At 51.7% G+C, this 18,096-nt stretch overlaps 5 protein-coding genes across 5 annotated transcripts; 2 read left to right on the top strand and 3 right to left on the bottom strand.

Moving 5' to 3' along the window:
* Positions 1 to 58: 58 nt before the first annotated feature.
* HO133_006209 (uncharacterized protein) lies at positions 59 to 1,737 on the bottom strand (the record flags this gene model as incomplete). The annotated part of the gene is made up of 6 exons (XM_037297108.1): positions 59 to 440; positions 511 to 606; positions 713 to 1,015; positions 1,137 to 1,258; positions 1,352 to 1,476; positions 1,584 to 1,737. 6 exons carry the CDS (start codon positions 1,735 to 1,737, stop codon positions 59 to 61), a joined length of 1,182 nt encoding a protein of 393 aa, XP_037147682.1.
* A 1,422-nt stretch (positions 1,738 to 3,159) lies between these two features.
* HO133_006208 (uncharacterized protein) lies at positions 3,160 to 3,820 on the bottom strand (the record flags this gene model as incomplete). The annotated part of the gene is made up of 2 exons (XM_037297107.1): positions 3,160 to 3,412; positions 3,534 to 3,820. 2 exons carry the CDS (start codon positions 3,818 to 3,820, stop codon positions 3,160 to 3,162), a joined length of 540 nt encoding a protein of 179 aa, XP_037147681.1.
* A 1,405-nt stretch (positions 3,821 to 5,225) lies between these two features.
* HO133_006207 (uncharacterized protein) lies at positions 5,226 to 6,179 on the top strand (the record flags this gene model as incomplete). The annotated part of the gene is made up of 5 exons (XM_037297106.1): positions 5,226 to 5,336; positions 5,387 to 5,616; positions 5,670 to 5,785; positions 5,854 to 6,044; positions 6,102 to 6,179. 5 exons carry the CDS (start codon positions 5,226 to 5,228, stop codon positions 6,177 to 6,179), a joined length of 726 nt encoding a protein of 241 aa, XP_037147680.1.
* A 1,560-nt stretch (positions 6,180 to 7,739) lies between these two features.
* HO133_006206 (uncharacterized protein) lies at positions 7,740 to 9,107 on the bottom strand (the record flags this gene model as incomplete). The annotated part of the gene is made up of 1 exon (XM_037297105.1): positions 7,740 to 9,107. One exon carries the CDS (start codon positions 9,105 to 9,107, stop codon positions 7,740 to 7,742), a length of 1,368 nt encoding a protein of 455 aa, XP_037147679.1.
* Positions 9,108 to 17,138: 8,031 nt separating this feature from the next.
* HO133_006204 (uncharacterized protein) lies at positions 17,139 to 18,044 on the top strand (the record flags this gene model as incomplete). Its single annotated transcript, XM_037297104.1, has 1 exon — positions 17,139 to 18,044. The coding sequence occupies one exon, from the start codon at positions 17,139 to 17,141 to the stop codon at positions 18,042 to 18,044; it is 906 nt and encodes a 301-aa protein (XP_037147678.1).
* Between the last annotated feature and the right edge of the window lie 52 nt (positions 18,045 to 18,096).

The raw sequence follows: 18,096 nt of genomic DNA, 5'->3' as shown, positions 1-18,096 counted from the left end.
TATACCCTATGAGTCCCACCCGAAGAAAATACAATACGCACTCCAGACACCGTCGCACTCATCCTCCTCTATTCTCGACCCCCACAGTCGTCGTAGCCACGTTCTCCATGAACTCCTCCAGCCCTTCTCGCTTAGTCTGCGTCCCCTTCTGGCCCTCCAAGTCCGTCAGTTCCTCATACCCAGCATCCCCATGCCCGCTGTTGGCACTATAGAGCAAAGATGGGTCGTCGAGCCCCATCCCTGCCCCGCCCCGACCGCGATCAGGGTTCGGGCTCCTCTTAAACCAAAGGACACTTCTTTCTGACGACCTTTTGTTTTCTCGTTGGCTCAAAGGTTCGAACCAGGTTGATGTAGAGGGGGCGGCGCCGTGGAGGTGACGAACGAAGGCTGGAAGGCTGGGCATGGAGGAGACTATGAGGCCAACCATGTGTTCGACGATGCTGTAGGGGGCGGTCTCGTCAGCATGGGTGGGGAGGAGAAGTTTTCAGAGAGGGTAGTGGAGTTGCGTACTTCAACTCGGTTAAGATCATGACAATGATAGTCTGATTCGGTTTCTTGGCTTCGGGGATTTGGTAGCCTAAGCGGGCGACGCTGGCTAGGACACCTCTACAGTATCGTATCACACGTCAGCGCTCCTCTTACAACATCCGACCCATGCCCTGCTCACTTGTCACTCGGTAGATCTGAGGTGACAAGGAAATGGCGAGCTTACAGCGACCCTACAGCAAAAACCGCGCTCAACCTTAGTTTCTTCTCCTTGGCCATATGCAGTCCCCAGATCGCGGCGATCGGAATAACCAGAATCATAAGATCGCTCACAACGTTGATGACGCTAGCGCAGATAAGTACGGCGTATTCATCAAGGCATTGGTCTCCCCTTGCAACCTTGTCGGCCTTGCCAACGCATTCGGTCGCAACGGTAAGGACGAGGGCGAGCGCGTAGAGAAGGTTCCAGTAAAAGACGAACCAGATGCTAGAGTAGGGCTCGAAGTCAGCGTTGTATTCTCCATTTAGACTTGGCGTTCCGGAGCACTATGAAATCGTGTGGGATGAAAGGTGTCTGCTCTCGCGAACATGCAATTCTTGCGACATAAGTTTTGTATCGGCCCAAGAGAGGGGTTGAGAGGTGTACTGACCTCCACCAGATATGCGAGCGCCCCGTACCAGGGGGGAGAAATAAGCGTTGATAGAGGAGGACGATGGAAGCTTTGGTAAAGAACATTCCTATTCGGGCAATGATTTCGATGTCGTGGAAGAGCTACGCATGATGAGATGTCAGTCTATCCTCGCATGGGCGAGGAGTTGCTGTTTATCGTTCTATTGAGTCAATTTGGGGGGATAGAGTACTGACTTTAGTAAAATGCATATACTTTGACTTGGACACGTTCCACAGATCAGTACCACCGCCATAGTTGATTGCTTTGAAGAGGAGACCAGTGAGTGCGATTTCGAACATCCAGCCCAGGACGCAGCACCCTGTCACAGCGCATCAGCCTAATTCTCGAATAATGCAACAGCATGGTGTGAACACGAACAATCATCCCACCACAGCTGGCGAGTGATGAACTTCCGGGTGTATATACGCAGTACGACGAAAGGGGTTGAGAGAACGATGACCAGAATGCAGATGATGATGGTCGAGTAGCCTGTCGAGGGTGGATCGATCAGGTTGGAGTGAAGGCCTGGCGGGGCTTTCATGGCTGGGGTTAGATACGGATCGGAAGTGAGGGATGCCATGATGAGCTATGAGGACCAGAGGAATAGAAGATTGAGAGTTGAGAGTTGATGAGGCTGTTAGAGTAATGAAGACAACGATGATTACAGTGATAGAAGATAGCAATCCTCCTAGAGGAAAACATCGGCATATAATGATCGAGAATGCTAAGAGCAGCATCAAGAACGAAAGGCGAATGAGACTAAAGCTATAGCTTCTAGGAAGTAAGTCAAGAGGACCTTACGGGCGCCGACAGAAAGCAGTATGCATGTCAGCAATGGACACTTGTGCATGTCCTTGCTACAGTCCCTGTTCACACACGAAGCATAGCTCACTTGACTTCAGTCCAAGGCGTTTGCGGCCACCGGTCCGCAATGGGATGTGCCGATGAGTGGGTGTAATATCAGCGTTTGACTTCTGGAGGATGCTGGTTTGGTCATCGTGCATACTGAGATGATTCGTGATTGGGTGATGGGCGGAGTCAAAGTGTTAAAAAAGTCATGAGTGAGGTATTTAGCTGCATTCATTCTTCCGCGTGACCGACATGGCAGACGGATTGCCCTTCCCTGTCCAAGGCTATGTGCTCTGCTTAAAGAAATAGGATAGAATACCTCGAATGCTCGTGTAGTAGAATATATTAGCATGGATGGTAGAGATAGAATGGAGGGGCAACGAGGGGCTTCATTCATTGCATGGACCTATCTAACGATTAGCAATGCGTCCATTGGTGAGTATTTCCGTGCCAAGGTGGATTTAGCCCCCGCACAGAGGAAAATGCCTCGCTCCTTACACATTACTTCAGACAGTAAGATGGCGTCGAATATGGATGTGTACGAATGATATGTACAGCCGAAGAGCTTAACAGTTGAAAGTCGTGAGGGGCAAGTGACGTATACAACCGAGAGTGCATCAAGGGGAATTTTTGACAGGCATGGAAGGAAATGCCTCACACCCCCAAGAATTCGATTCAGCGGACCATAGTCCGGTTTCTGCAAAGCCGCCTCAAAATGGATGGGATGGAGGGAATTTACTGACTGCAAGTTGATATCTGCAAGGAGTAGCGCGCCACTCTAGTGACTCGAAAGCTCTAACGGCCCCTACCGGCCCCTGAATATTCGGTCACCCTTCTGCAGCATATTAGTCCAATCTAGGATAGGAGTACAACTGGTTTGCGGCGCGCTTTACTCCGTTACGACTGCGATAGCTGCACCGTATACCTTTTTGCCCCAGTAATTTCCACGTGCTAAATCTCAAGGCACATGTACTTGCGCGCTCACATAAGCTGCACCATTGATGCATAGACGAGTTCTTTTTGGACACGGACACCAAACGACATTCAGACGATCTATAGTAGCACTCAGTATCTCCCCTTATGCCTATACTCTATCGCTATTGGTTTGAAGATCCTCTTCTTTTTTGTCCTAAGCTATGCCACATGATGCCCATCACTGGTCCATCTCCCCCATCGTACACGGTCCCGCATGGAGCACCGTATGCAGGGGGATCTCGTTATTTCTCGTAGGTATCTGTATACCCACCGTAACCTCCTTGCTCGGGTACACCGTTTTGTGGCCCAGCGTGCTGACATTTGTCGTGTCCGTTGCTAGGATCAACCCATTGCGGCCACCGGGGATAGTGGCTGTTCGAGTAGAGTTTGGAAGGGAGACGATGGCGAGGCCCGATGTGAAAGCTACGTATCTAATGTATCCGGAGCACTCTCATTAGCTCCTAATTGATTCGGACAACCGATGGGAATCGGAAGGGAAGAAGGCGGAAGAGGTGTAGGCATGGGAATGTAAGGGAGGAACGGATGGCATACTGCACGACAGGGGCATTATGGAAACCGCCATCGAACTGCGATGGTATCAAGGAATAGCTCGTCGCCCCTGTCTCGCCCAATTGGGCGATCACAGCCCCAGATGTACCTGCTTGGCTCGATTGCACAAAAGGTGCGCTAAGCTGCCAGCATTCTAGTGTTGATTTGTCGTTGGCAGCAGCGATAGTTGTGATGTTCAGGCGGGAGGGAGCCGGAGGCGTCTTGGGCAGGGTGGAAGCAGAGACGATGAAAGCGGAGAGATTTGCGAGGGTTACGGCCGTGAGGCGCATTGTGAGGAGTATCCTAGGATGTAGAGCCGGTGGGTATGAATTGGCAGCTGCATGCACTGCGGAAGGGGGCGTGCAAGAAGATGACTGCAGGGTACGGAGGACAGTTTGAGGTTTCCAACTGGTCGAAAAATAATAAGCAACATGAGCTGAGGAGAGAAGAGGATAGGGTCTGGCTACTCTACATGGTTCTGATTGCGCAGGTGCGCGATTTTAGCCACGTCAGTGGCGCTATCAGCTGCAGCCTTTCCTGCGGGACTCGGCGAATTCTCTATCCTATTGCATGTACTCTCCTCTTTGAGCTGCACATGTATCTTCCCATATGCGTTCAATTCTGTTTGGCTGTCGTCTTTCTGTAACAGGATTAATCCCAAGCGTATGCCATCAATGACTGCTTAGTAGGTTTCACATCTCAACCTCGACTCTTAAGGTGGCCGAATGAAATACTCGTACCTTTGTCTGATTCGATCATGCGTTGAAACAATGCATTTGCTCGATGCTCTCCCTAGAAAAGAAAGAGACACCTTCAGATCCTCTAACCTCCCTTGCTAGAAGAATTACCTTGTCGAAAATGCCATCTCTGAGAATGAGCGGTCCTTGAGTGGCAGATCCATCAACGCTTTGACTCTGACAGTCCGGAGTAAGGTAAGATCTTACTTTACCCCGGTCACCTAGCCGCCAATAGCGGTAGCCTTGTGGGGGTCGGCTCGTAGCCTCGTGGGCTCAAAATCCCGATATTACCAGGTAAATACAGTACAGAAATCAAAGTCTGTAAGCAAAGACAGAGGAGTTACTTGCTTAATTACGCTGCGAAACTCTTGGCGAGCGTCAAGATCAGCCTGTCTCCCTGTGTCCGAGCATTTATACCTTATGGCCAAACAGTTGTACAAGTTTTGCGCCAGCCTTACGCTCAGCCCTGTGGCAAGTTCGTAAAAAACGTTTTTTTAACTTACTGGAAAAGAGGTTAAAAGTTACAGCTAGCGCTAAACTCCGAATTATACTCTGCCCGCGCTCTTCCGTCGTCCATCAATCACTGTATCCTCTTCTACCGCTAGTTCACACCGCAACGGTCAGCCTTCAATAGATAACGGACAGTAAAGGTTTTGAAGTTTTCATTGCAAGCTTCTTCAAGCTGCCAGTGCTGAATTTCCATTCGCTCCAAGTCGGGCTTCTACGAGACACGTTACTCAGCTGAGAATCCCTCAAGCCGTTAACCCCAGTCTTGGAGATCGACCTCCATGATGTAAGCTTGCATAAACACTCTGCTACCGTCTTTCCCAGGTGCCAACGACAAATGCTGAGACATCTGCAAAAGACGTTGAGACAGCCGCACAATCCGCTGCTCTCAATAAGACCTAGGCCCTCCAGAACTCCACGTTTGGCCCTCAAAAAGCACCACACGACCACGATGAGCTCTTCAGAAGAGCCTACGGCAGACGAAGCGAAGGACCTGTTCGAAAAACTTGAGCAGAAGTTTCCATCCAAGACGCTGGGTGCAGAAAGATGGTATCTCGTTGCGGTAAGAACTATTTTCGGCCTGTCTCAAGCCTCGGCCTAATGCCATCATAGATTGCTGCGCTCACGGGAGGAGGCCAGCCCGAATTTGCGGGAAACCTATACGCATACTTGGTCGAAAGACCGCACTATGCTACTTCCGAAGCCCGACAAGCTCTTGTTCGTCGCTTAAGAGAAGCACTTGTCAAAAGCGTGTCTATCATCGGAGTTTGCAGGCCTCTCGAGGCGATCTTTAACATCGATGCAGTGCAGAAACCTGAAGACAAAGATTACTCGTTCTCACGGTGTGCAATATTCTTGGGGCCGCAGGTGAATCCAACGCTGACGTTCGCTATAGAGAGAACTGGCAATCGGGACCTGAGAATCATGCACGAGGGGTCGCGTGGCTTGACAAAATTTACAAGCACAACAGAACCGGCACGATCAACTCTCTTGCCGCCCATAAAGATTTCGGTACAGTCTTCCGTTACCTTTTTCCCTCCAAACCTGAGAACCACTGCTGAGCATCCTGCTTCTCCAAGCCTGGATCTCCGCAAACATCACTTACGGGCTGTACCTTTCCGACCGCCAAATCCTCGACGACATTGACACAGAAATGGTCGTTCTCTCGGGTATCATGATCCAGAACCTGAAGCGGGAAACGGGGTGGCATCTGCGAGGAACGCGGCGTGTGGGCGTAAGCCATGAAGATGTTGAGGTAGTTCAGCAATGCGTATGTATTTGTCCACCCTTGCATCCAAACTATCCTCATTCACCAACGGCCTTACAGATTGAGATGGTTGCCGCCTTTGCGAGGGTTCGCCTGAATAAGATTCCCAGGGTCGCGGATATCGAGCATGAGGTCTGATGCCAGAATTGAAGAGTATACTTAGCCTAGCGCTAGAACGAGATTGCAATGAAAGTGAGACTGGCGAATAATTCTAACTAATGCTTTTATGCTTCTGAAGCACGTAGCAGCTGCAAACCTGACCTGAGTTATGTGATCATCTTGCGATCTCTGTGACACCCGCATATTAAAAACTTAGCAATACCTGCTTCCATACAGGTCTTGAGACGTCGTCTCAAGTGATCGGGTTAACCTTTCCGACCGAAAAAATCACAACTAATCCAGCGCTGGGTTATCATCGGAACCATTGACGTGGTCTCGCCGTTATTGAAGTACTCACCCTTGTTATTCTCGTAGGTATCCCAAACTTTCCCGAAGGCAAACCCATTCAACGCATAAGGACATCCCAGCAACACATCGTCTTTATCGTCAACGAAGTTTTGTCCCATCGTCTCAGCAACACCGCAAAACCCATACCGCCCCCCCAAATCTCCCCCCTCCCTCCACAACCCCCAAACACCAACCTCACCAACCTCACCACACCGCACCAAACCCAACCCAACCCAAAAGAAAAAAAATGTCCACCGCACCCACCTCACCGCCCCCCACCCTCCTCTACATCGCCCTCCACCACAACCCCACCCCCTCCACCTCAACCGACTCCATCCACTGGGCCTTCCTCGCCGCCCCCACCCCCGCCCCCACCGCCCCCTCCCACCTCTACACCCACACCCCCACCCCCCCCACCACCCCCCTCCTCGCCCGCCTCCTCATCGCCGAAATCGCCTCCCCGACCCTCCTGGCCGCGCTGCTGTCGGACCGGGCCCCGGCGGGGGCCACGAGCGCGGAGTGGATGCGCGCGGCGCTGGGGCGGTTGGACGGGTGTCTGGGGGCGCGGATGGGCTGTTTTGAGAGCGTGGAGGCGGAGGGGAGGCAGTTCGGGCAAGGGGTTTTGAGGGGGGAGTATGGGGCGAAGGAGGGGGAGAAGGTGCCGACGAGGGTGTTGTTTGATTGGCGGGGAGGGGTGGGGGTGGGGGGGGAGGAGGAGGGGGAGATGAAGAAGGGTGCCGGTGTGGAGGCGGCGGGGATGGAGATGGGGATGGAGGCAGAGGCGGGGAGTGAGACGGATCAGGGGGTCCGGGCGAGGTTGGATGTTTTGTGTGAGGATGGGAATTTCGGGCCTGGGAGGGAGGGGGGGAGGGGGGAGGGGGAGGGGAAGGGGGCGGATGTGGATGTGTTTAGCGAGTTTACGAATGTTGGGGATGAGTCAGGACATGAACGTTAGATGAGGAGTGTGGGTGGTGGTGGAAAAGGTGTGGGGGGGAAAGGGAAGAGTTGAAGTGTGATTCTGAAGCTTTTTCATCTCCGGAAAACCCACCAGCACGGAAGGTGGCTCAATGGATGAAGGGCGATGGACGTGGTGGGAAGCGAAAAGAGATCTGAGAGTCTGAACAATCCCCTCTCTGAAAAACAAGTGCATGAAACGTAGACGTAACGAGTTCGCGAGGTGACACGTTCCATGGCGTACCCATTTGCACAGCACCGAAATGTAACATCAACTAAGCGAACAATCGGCACCGCTCACAACTTAGCCCTAACCTCCAACCCCCTTCTCCCTCCCACCTCATCCCTCAACCAGCTCTGATTCAGCTGCGCCTGCACATGCACATCCTCGACGTCCAACCTCTCACTCACCGCCATCGCCCTCGCCGGCAAATTATGCAGCGCGTCCTCCACCAACCCCGCCACATCGGCCGCGCATCCAAACGATAGGCTCCAGCCCGCCCCGCCCTGGCCGTAGGAATGCACAATGCGGCTCGGTTCCATCCTCTCGCGTCCGTGGACCATGACGCGTCGCCGGCGCAATTCGCGCTCGACGCGGACATTGCGCTCCCTGGCCGGACGCAGCCCCTGCGCGAGGGGGTAGTCGGGGTCCGTCCGCGCGAACTCGAGGCCGGGGAGGAACGCTTCGCAGCGGGCGCGCATGCGCTGGATTTCTGGGGAGTCCAGCGTCAGGTCCAAATTCCACTCGTGGGGTTGGGCGATGCCGCCGAGGAGGAGGATGTTGTCGTTCCGTGGCACGATGAAAACGATTTCGTTGTCGTGAGCGGCATCGGCAGTGATTGCGAGCGAGCTCTCCACTTTTGGGAAATCGGTGCCGTCGTTGATGATTCGAATGAGAGCCCCGCGAAGGGGAAAGCAGGTCTTATCACCTGCCAATTCCTGGCCAGCGAGGCCGGTAGCATTGACGATGACATCGGCTCCGAAATGCGCTCGGAGTTCATCTTCTTGATCGTAAAGATCGCCGTGGATGGTTTCGGTGACGAATTTGGCGCCTTTGCTCTGCACAAGCACCATGAGCCACTCCATCGCACGGTCGGTGTCAATGATAGGAGCTAGGTGCTCGTAAGCATCTACAGCTCCATACCTGGGATCGATGCCCTGCCTCTGAATTAAACTCGGGGCACGATTAAAGCCGCGGATGCCACTACTCTCGATCTCGCGCATCTTTAGAAGCTGCTTGGAATCTTCCTCCAGCGGACATGGGAAGAAAAAGTTTGAGCCCTTCATCTGGACGCCGGATATAGCCGCGCGATTAGGGTCCGAGGCAATCTCATCCCAGATATTGTAAGCGACCATACACCAACGCTTTGAGTTGCTTAGGGAGATTGCGTCAGTGTGCTGACCACAGACTGCTGGGGGGTATTCCCACAACGCGCCGGCGATTTGAGATGTTAGCCGTTGCTCGTCGGTGAAGGAAGCCCACCGTGAGGCAAGGACCGTGACATGGTAACCTCGATCGAGGAGGACCCAGGCGGTGATGAGACCGGTGACACCTCCGCCTACTATCAGGACTGTTGGGGATGTCGCGGTAGGGGCTTGTTGTGGTAGAGGGTCCAGGGAGAGGTTCTCGCCTAATATGAGAGGCTGATCTAGTATTGACGCCATTGAGGAGAGGAATTAAATGGATAGAGATGGTACTCAAATTGATCTTCGGGATTTTTGAAGGATCCAATTCCCCGACAGCTGAAAGTCGGAGATTATATATGCGACATTCTGCACACGGTCTGGGCACATCTGCTCCTACCCCGATTGCCATAGTATTGCTTGGTTTTGACACGGTGTATGAATTTCTAGCTGGGCAGTCCAACTCATTTCCAACCCGCGTGGGTTCACAAGCTTATTCGTTAGACTCAACACTGAACCCAGTCTTCCTTACTTCTTGGCATCTTATTTGCGCACAGGCGCTGGTACCCCGCTTCGGGAGCCAATCATGAATGAAGTTCCGTCCCAAATAAAGCCCTTCACAGCTCGGTATCCCGACTGCAATAGATGCATTCGCTAATCTCAATGCTAGTGGAATCCAATAGTCATGTTGCATGAGAACTCTAGAGCGTATCCAAGGTGGTCAAGGTTTCAGGGTCTCAAGAACAAGAGACCGGTAACCTAGAATTGAAGCTAGAATTTGCTGGACAGACAAGTACCAGAATCGTCCACAAGTCCACGAACCCAATGGTACCCATGTCGTCTGTTTTTCCAACAAATTGTTAGCAGGGTAACTGATCTGCTTACTGACTGGATAAGCTAGGACGGGCAGAGCTTGCGAAGATGTTCCTAGCGAACATCCATGTACTACTTTACTATACTAGTCTGACACGATGAGAGCAAAGAACCAAATCTACCAGAGCATTCCTACACAAGTCGAGATGTGCCAATGGAGAGCAGAAGGTGAAATCGAAGGAAACCAAAAGAGCGGGATTATTGAATAACCAGCGAAAAGCTGCAGATACTGGTGGGTCTGAAGATACAGATGTAAGAAGGGCGGACATTCAAATCGTATCTGGCCCAGGGATCGATCTCTGAGTCCCTGAAATCGAATCTGCGAAGCGAAATGTCATAGCTGAAAAGACGGTGTCGAAAATGATAGGCACGAAAGTTCCTAGCACGGCCGTTTCGGACGTTTTGGACACATTGCGGGGAAGCGCTAACACTGAATGGTCTCTCTAGTGCCCTGTCAGCGCCAACTTAAAAGGTCCTTTCAGCCTCGTTCCATCACTAGATGTCTTATAAACTCCTAGAATCGTATTAAAAGTCCGAATCTATGCTTGAATTGAACATGTTTTTTGTTCCTAGCGACAATTGTGCCAGACGCTTGAGCATAAGACTGACAAGAACAATATGCCTTCCGTCGAGTCTTGACCGTGTCTGACCGATGCTGATCTTTCCAGTCCAACATGCTAATGACTAGTTCCCATGCCCGTGCGCAGGTGGCTTGTGGAAAGGCCGAAGACTTGGGAAGAAGAGGATATTTCCTAAGACTGCAGACGGTCAGGCCTCCTTGACTAGTTGCAATCTCTTCACTTATACCGAAAGTGGTTCGAAGAGTATATCCAACGCAGACTCCCAATTTATGGACGGCTGAGACATAAGATGCCGAATTGAGAGAGGATCGACAGTACCTGCCTCAAACCTTCCAGGGAGCCTCGGCCTAGGATCGTCGGGGATCGTATGCAACAACGGTACGCGACCATCCGTCCATTCGTAGTTGTCATCTCTCTGCAGTTTAAGCCTGACAGAGGATCCCCACTCCCATCAACAACGTTTAGTTGTGCTTCCATTGAATGCATCCAGTAATATCTCCCCTCGCTCGATGCGCTGGAAGCTTTCCTCGTACTCGGCATGTTCGCCCGGACACCCTTGAGGAATGCTGCGAGTTGTCGAGCCCCCCAAGCCTAGTGTCTTTGGGCTCAAACATGAACAAGTCCCAATTGGAGGAGAGGCAGCAAGAATCAGTAGTCACGGCTGGCGTAGAAGCTGAAGCTCCGGCAGAAGCTTCCTTGTTTCGCCCGCATAGCCTGTGGGTCCATTTATTCAGTCCACTTCCGGCATCCAGCATCCAAATAGTTATATCGCGCCTCTTAAACCCTGCCTGCCGCACCTTGCTGCGCATAAGCCTTTTCCACACTACTTGCACGTTTCTTGTTGATAAAGAAGGGTATATGGCTGCTTTTGGGGCGAGGACGAAAGTGAGGCTTGAGGATTGTCGCAGACAGCGAGATTCGGGGCCATTTTTGGTGAGGACGCGTCATTGGAGCGGGGTTGTAGAGGAAACTTGTAGGGCCAGTGGAGGGCATGGGCGGCTGGCGTGAGGGTTCGACCCCCGCAAAGCCGTTGATGTGCTGCTGCTCATAGTCTGCAGATTATTCGACGTCCTCGTAAAGACTGGCCCATGCTCTTCATAGCTCAAAGCTCGACAGGTGCTCTTTGCAGCCAGGCGTGAGGGTAGAGTAGCCTTTATGACGGACAAAGGCAGCCCCCGGAGATGAGATTTCACGCATGTTTTCCACGGATCCCGCTCTAAAGTTGCAGTCAACAGAGTCGTAGAGAATGGCCTGATTGTTGAAGCTGTGAGGAATTCGCAAAACTGCCAAGCACAGGCAGCAGAGCTGGCCGCCGCTAGCCGACCTTAGCCGTCTTGGCGCCCAGGCTTCTCAGTTTGCGGGGCTCCACCACAAGAATTCAATCCATACATGTATCTGTAAACACCACTACTATCATGATCATACTGTGTCTCTTTGAAGAAAGAGATCGCTCCCAGGGTGGATCAATGGAGCTAGTCTCGGACAGGAAATTTCTGGCGTCACACCAAGACTCCCTTGCAGGCGTCGCGAGCACCCCTACATTACTTGCAATATGGATATGCATCGGTGTTCGTATTTCAAAGAACAGATTCGCAATGATCTCTTAAAGAGACAGTTCCTTGTTTGTCCCTTCTGAAGGCTGGCTTCCTTGTTGCTTCGGGAGACGGCAGTGAACTCTTTACGTTACGAACCTGATTGAGCGAGCTGCATATGGAATCTTTTCTGAGACATGCGATAGTAGGTGCCAGCCTGTCGACATAGATCTAAAGATCTCAAAGGATAAGGCCGAGTATCCAACTCTTTTTCTCCTGCTGTGACGCGCTGCTCCTGCCCTGCCGTCTCCCTCCTTTGATTAAGATATATTGTCGTACGCATAAATGGTTAGTTGAGTAAGCCCAGAAGCACCATGCTTTCTCGTCCTGTGTCTCTGCGAATGACATCAAGGTCAATCTTCAGCCAACAGTCCCGCTCGTATCAAGATTTCTTTTCACGATCTAAAATACTTCATCAAACGTTACTACCTTCCTCGTCGGTCCGCTTCGAAATTTGCGGGATAGCTCGAGCGCTTGAGTTCCATCGTTGCTTTACCTACTCGGCGGCCACATTCAATGCCGCCACATCACGCTTCCCCGCCCACTGGGAGCTGCACAGAAGAAGTGAGCCTTCCAATGAACTCATTCGATACATGCGCAGATGGGAAGAGGAACTGCGCTTCGACGCGAAAGATGCTCTGCCACGATGGACACCACAACAACGCGACGTAATGATGGCAGCGTGCATCGGATTCCGACTCAAATACAACCCCGACAAAGAATGGCGCGCGGATCGTCTCAAGCAAGCTCTGACGGCTTGGAGGCAAGGCTTGCAAGCAGATACGCAGAGTCGCCAACCTCGATGGAACGCAGCCCATATAAGGAAGACCGAGGAATACATAGCGAAGAATGAAAAAGCAATAGCGGCAGACGCAGCGGCTAGGGAAAAGAAGAGCGACGATGAAATGAAGGCGTTTTTCGGGGGGTTCTGGGGGAAAATAAGGCTTGGTGCTTTTGCTTTAATAATCTTCTCCATCGACCCACTTGCCAACTTCGTGTTGAGTTGGATCCTGACGCCTGGGGTCAAAAAGCGCGAGGGAGCTATACTGGCTCGGAAAGTAAGGTGTGCTAGAATTGCTGTCGCCGTTTCACCTTGTTCTGCGGTATATTCCGACGAGCTCTATGTATCACCTGCTGCTAGACTGGACCTGCAAGGCGGAACATCGTAGTAGTGTGCAAGACCTTAGGAAGGCGGGCACTTTCTCTTTACATGTCTTAGAACAGAGGACTAAGTATTAAGGTGGTATAGGTAGTCAAAATGATAGCTAATTTCGGCTCTCTCATGTCGATGTGCCGTATGATAGTCGATCTGATTCTGAATACTGTCTGCGGAAAATAATTTACCCTAGCAGTCTTGTTACTAATTCCTAGATCATGTTAAATCTGGACCGATGCCAAAGTAACATCGACGAGGAGGATCATTCCCTATTCAACTTCCAACTTGTGGCCATTTTCCAGGTCTCTCTTGGGTACGAAGCCCGAACTCGATGTACAAACATTGAAACCCAACGCCTTCAACTGCCATTCTCTCTTCTCCTCATCTTGCCATTCTTATTCAACAACCTGCCTATCCGCTACGTTGCGAGACTCAACGCTTTTACCCGCGAAATGTCGCCTCTCTTCACGACCTTTGATCAACTTTCCGATATCATACCCAAGCCAGATATTTAAATGTTGGGTTTTCTGCGCGATCTGGGTCAAAGGACAAGCTATCACTCACTCTCAGTTGCCGGCGCGAGGACGATCGATGTTGAGTGGAGTTTCCAACGGCGGGAGGAAGGCGTTTGATATGACACGTACTAGTACCAGGGCGGAAACAATTAGGGCTCAACGTGCTGGTAGCAATGAGCATGGAGTGGATGATAGCACGCGTGGTTGCTCAAACTTGTAGAGAACAAGTAGAGGATTTTTGAGTGAGTGATGGAAAGATCAGTCTCGGTGTAGAAGTGGGTCTTGTAGACAAGATAGGGGCAGTTCCACCAAAGATGCTTCCCTCCAGAGCAATTGAGTGCCTGATAAGAGGGGCAGTGAGGCGACTCCGGTGCTGTGGGTTAGTAGGTATAATTATGTAGGCGGCTGCAAGGTCTATCGCCTCATGGGCAAGGAGATGATAGACTCTTATAGAGCATTAAGAGACGATGTGTAAGATTGACCTAGCACGCTCCGCAAGACAAGGAGAAGCAATACAACATATAAATCAGTAAACTCTGGTGAAGATATTAAAGGACATGGAGTACTACTGCTTCGCAGCATTCAAGTATGTGAGATACCTCGTAGGGATCCTTTTTTTCACCCAGAATCCCAGCATCAACAATGTTATTCCCAATATCGTTAGCAGTCAATCATTGTGACCGTTCGCACAAAATCTTGACAGTCCGGCTGCAACACGCACGTCACATCCATCCTTTACCGCATCTTCTATTCTCATCAAATCGAAGATTCGGGCACCAGAACGGTGATGACTTAAACCACTCAAAGACCTGACGAGGATCGAGACGTCCCTGATCGCTCATTTCTACCGGATCCCAGTACGCTCGACGCGCTCGATACCACGACGAGGGATGACTCTGCAGCCTTCACATCCTGATCTCTCTCTTCTCTGCCAGATGCAGATGATGGTGATGATTCTCCGGATCTTGAGAGCAGCCTAAACGTCACAAGATCTGATTATCAAGAACCAACCAACCGAGCGGCATTCCGTTCCAGATGCTGATGATCCCGAGTACCACGAGAGCAACGCAAGTACGCAAAAACCTGGTTATCAAAAGGGGCGGACCGGTCTCGCCTTTCTGGTACGGATGAGGTCGACGATTCTCGAAATGTTGAGAGTGACCAGACCGCCTCTGCACAAGGGAATCATCACGTGATCGATTGTTTTTCCATGTGTGACGCGGATCAATCCTGACGTATCTAAAACTGACTCACACACCTCAACATCTTATCATCAAATAACCAATCAATCTTTCCCACCAGACGCGACCGACACTGTTTACAACGATATCGCGGAGTTGAATGAACATGTACTTATTACACGCTGTTCAACAACTTAAAGAAGGTGCCCCCCGGGACACAAGCGGATACAGCTAAGGCTATCCTCATCGCCCGTCGGTGCCACCGGCCTTGCGGAGTTGCAAGCCGCATGGAGTGGACGCTCCGTGCGGACCTTTTAATTCTCCAGAGCTCTCAGGCGTCGGCAACTGAGCTTGATTCTTCTCTACCAGACGTCAGCGAAGTTGACAATTCTGGTCGTCTTATTGGAAGCACTGCGCAAAGTGAAAGCGTTCAACGCAGTAAGATCCCACCCGAGTTTGCCCAAAGGGCGTTCTCTGATAGTAGTATGCATGATAATAGACAATCTCTTTTTCCGCCAGGACGATGGGTGCATCCTAGCAATTTATACCATTTCTACCTTGGGACCGGAGCTCCTTCGTGGACTGTCCTAGCAAATCAGCCCTCTGACACTACTACCTGCACTGACATTCGCCTTGACTTCCTCCACTACTCTCGATGCGCAGACACATTCATTGACGGCAAATTCTTCTATCCCACCACACTCCTCCGCTCCTGTTCCGAGCAGGAAAGCTCCCATCTCCGTCAACACATCGACTCCTGTCCTCAACCCATCAGCCGTCCTTTCCCCCACGCCGACTCCCAATTCCAGCACAAAGATCATCGATACGGATGCTTGGATACACGGAATCTTTTCGTCAGCAGACGGAAGACCCTACGATCGAGACTGGACAAGCAAGCACAACTTCAGCGAAGACATTCTCAAAAGGTTTCCGAGCAAGCACCCGATTAAACCTCCTCGTCAGACATGGTGCCGTGATGGTAAGGCGACTAGCTATGCCTGACCTACCATTCGTCCGGAGAACCCATCATCACAGACGAAGAAAAAAGCCTCCCACCAACACCTGTCGCAACGATAGTCTCTAACGCGATCTGGCCTTTAAGACCTACCAATTCCTACCAGCAGAACCTATGCGTGGGATCTGTGCCCACTCGAGCGGCATCCCGCGCATGCGAGGCCCCAGAAGCCTCATCAGCGGCAGGAACGAGAAGCACGCAGCACGATACGACCACGCAGTTTCAGTAGGATGGAAGGAAGCGAGGCGTGTATCGAGCATCGGCCGGGATTTCGGGACTTCCTTCGACCTCAGACAAGCATACCAGGTGTGGGAAGACGAGAAGGCGAAACGGGTTGCACAAGACAGCCGGACCGTCGTTTGAAGCATGTGGAAGGCTCGTGACTCAGGTTGATGGAGGGGAGGGGAGGGGAGGAAGCGGTGATACATAACGTATCTAGTGCTTTGACGATACGCCGCGACAGCTTGGGCTGTGGGTGAAGAATGCAAAAGCTGTGACCTGTAAACTTCTTCAAGCCCATCGAAACCGTTCCCCCAAGACCCCATACTATCCTCTGAACCTATCTCCGCCGTTACCGTTCCTGCTACCTCAAGGGTCTACCCCCATATTCGACCCCAACACGCCCCAGTGAAAATGCTTCTTCTTCTTCGCCGCCTTCGCCTAAGCCCAGGACGTTTGCAAAGTTAGAGGAAGGTGAGATGACAGTCCAGCCGAGATCAGATACTTGGCGACCGAGCTGGGCGAAGAGGCGCAGGGTCAGTGGAGGAATGCTTTCGGTGGGGGTGGTTGTGGGGATTTGGAGGATCGAGGTGCTGGGAGCTGCGGCCAGCTTTTTCTATCAGGCTCAGTATGCTAGATAGATATCTCGCGAAGAAGTTGCCGAGATGGGGAAGAGGTCATGGTGGGACAGAGATGATGGAGGTATGATGTTGACCTGAGATTGGAAAGAGGTGGACGCTCATCTAGCCGGCATGTATTACCTAGTAGAAAAGTTAGCAGATATTTAAGCCTTCATTGCCATGCTTCTGTGGCGAGGTAATGAACTTATAGATGGGAGTCGCGTGTTGTAATTGAGTTCTGTAGATTATGGCTTGTCGTTTTCGTATTCTTCTCTTTTCCACTCACTCAACACTGCGCTAGGGAGAAACGGAGCCTTTGTCTTTTCCGCACCCCATCAGGTTCAAACATTCATTGGGTGAAACTTGGTCAAACTTACTCAACAGCATCAGTGCTTATCTTGAGAGCACCGGCCGACATTTCGGCTGAGCAGAAATTGCCAACACAATTGATCCGGTGAAATCCCCAGTCATATCTTCTGGATCGAAAGACTGACACTTCCACATCAGATCTATTCCAGCCAAGGTTCACTCGAGTCAGACATGTCTACGAACTCACTGCCAGCGATACCCACCGAACTCCTCGCCCAGATATTCAAGTCCACCGACAACTTCGCAACAGCTACCGCACTGAGCAGCACGTCCCGCAGATTCCATTCCATCTGGAAGACACACTCGCCTTCGATCTGCTATGCCGTCCTCGTCCGCACGATTCCGTGCTATGATCAAGCCTTCGACTATGTCAAAGCTCAGCCACCGGACGCCACCAGCTCCGAGCAGATCCGAGACACGGATCTGCTGGCAATCAACCTCACCAAGCAGTTCTGTGGAAATGCAGAGATTGCACGCCTGGCTTTGCGACAATACGAAACTCAGATGATCGCACGCCTTTCTGTTGAGACTCCAGGTCCCAGCAGCTTGACCGAAGCCCAGCGCACATCATTCCTGCGAGCTTGGTACCGCATCCACACGCTCGCAAGCCTACCGACCGATCCACTACCCTACGACAAGTTGGCTTCCTTGAACCTCCTCGAGTTTGAGCAGATGATGGAAGCGTTGCGATGGCTGATGTACTATTGCCCCAACGAGCATCGAACCGAGCTACGCATCAGCTTCCAGCTTGGTGGCCTGGAGGGTTCTCTCTGGTCCCGTCGACTGCCCAAGTCCCCGATCTCTGCCAAACACTGGAATGATCTGATGACACGCCTCGGCTCTCTGAGACAAGACCTGCACCAGTCCCCACTCAACCATCGATGTCCCAACTGTGGAGAACTCTTCTTCTGGCAGTTCATGGTTCACGAGTTTTGCTTGGAAGTCAAAGGGTCCGGGAAAGGGGTCAGTCTGGCGGACATGCTACCTCTGATCCGCGAGCGGAAAGCCCCTGACCAGCTGTATAAGCTCTCTTCATGGGGTCAGGTTGGCAAGACGCGAAGGACGTGGTTGTCATGATAGGCAATCCAGGTGGTGCAACGGTTTTCCTGCTAGCTTGCACGGATAAGAA

This window comes from Letharia lupina (genome assembly GCF_014066315.1).
Source record: "Letharia lupina isolate WasteWater1 chromosome Unknown contig_23, whole genome shotgun sequence".
Taxonomy (NCBI): domain Eukaryota; kingdom Fungi; phylum Ascomycota; class Lecanoromycetes; order Lecanorales; family Parmeliaceae; genus Letharia; species Letharia lupina.
The sequence above is the reverse complement of the archived record's forward strand: the minus strand, read 5'-3'. Positions and strand labels throughout refer to the sequence as shown.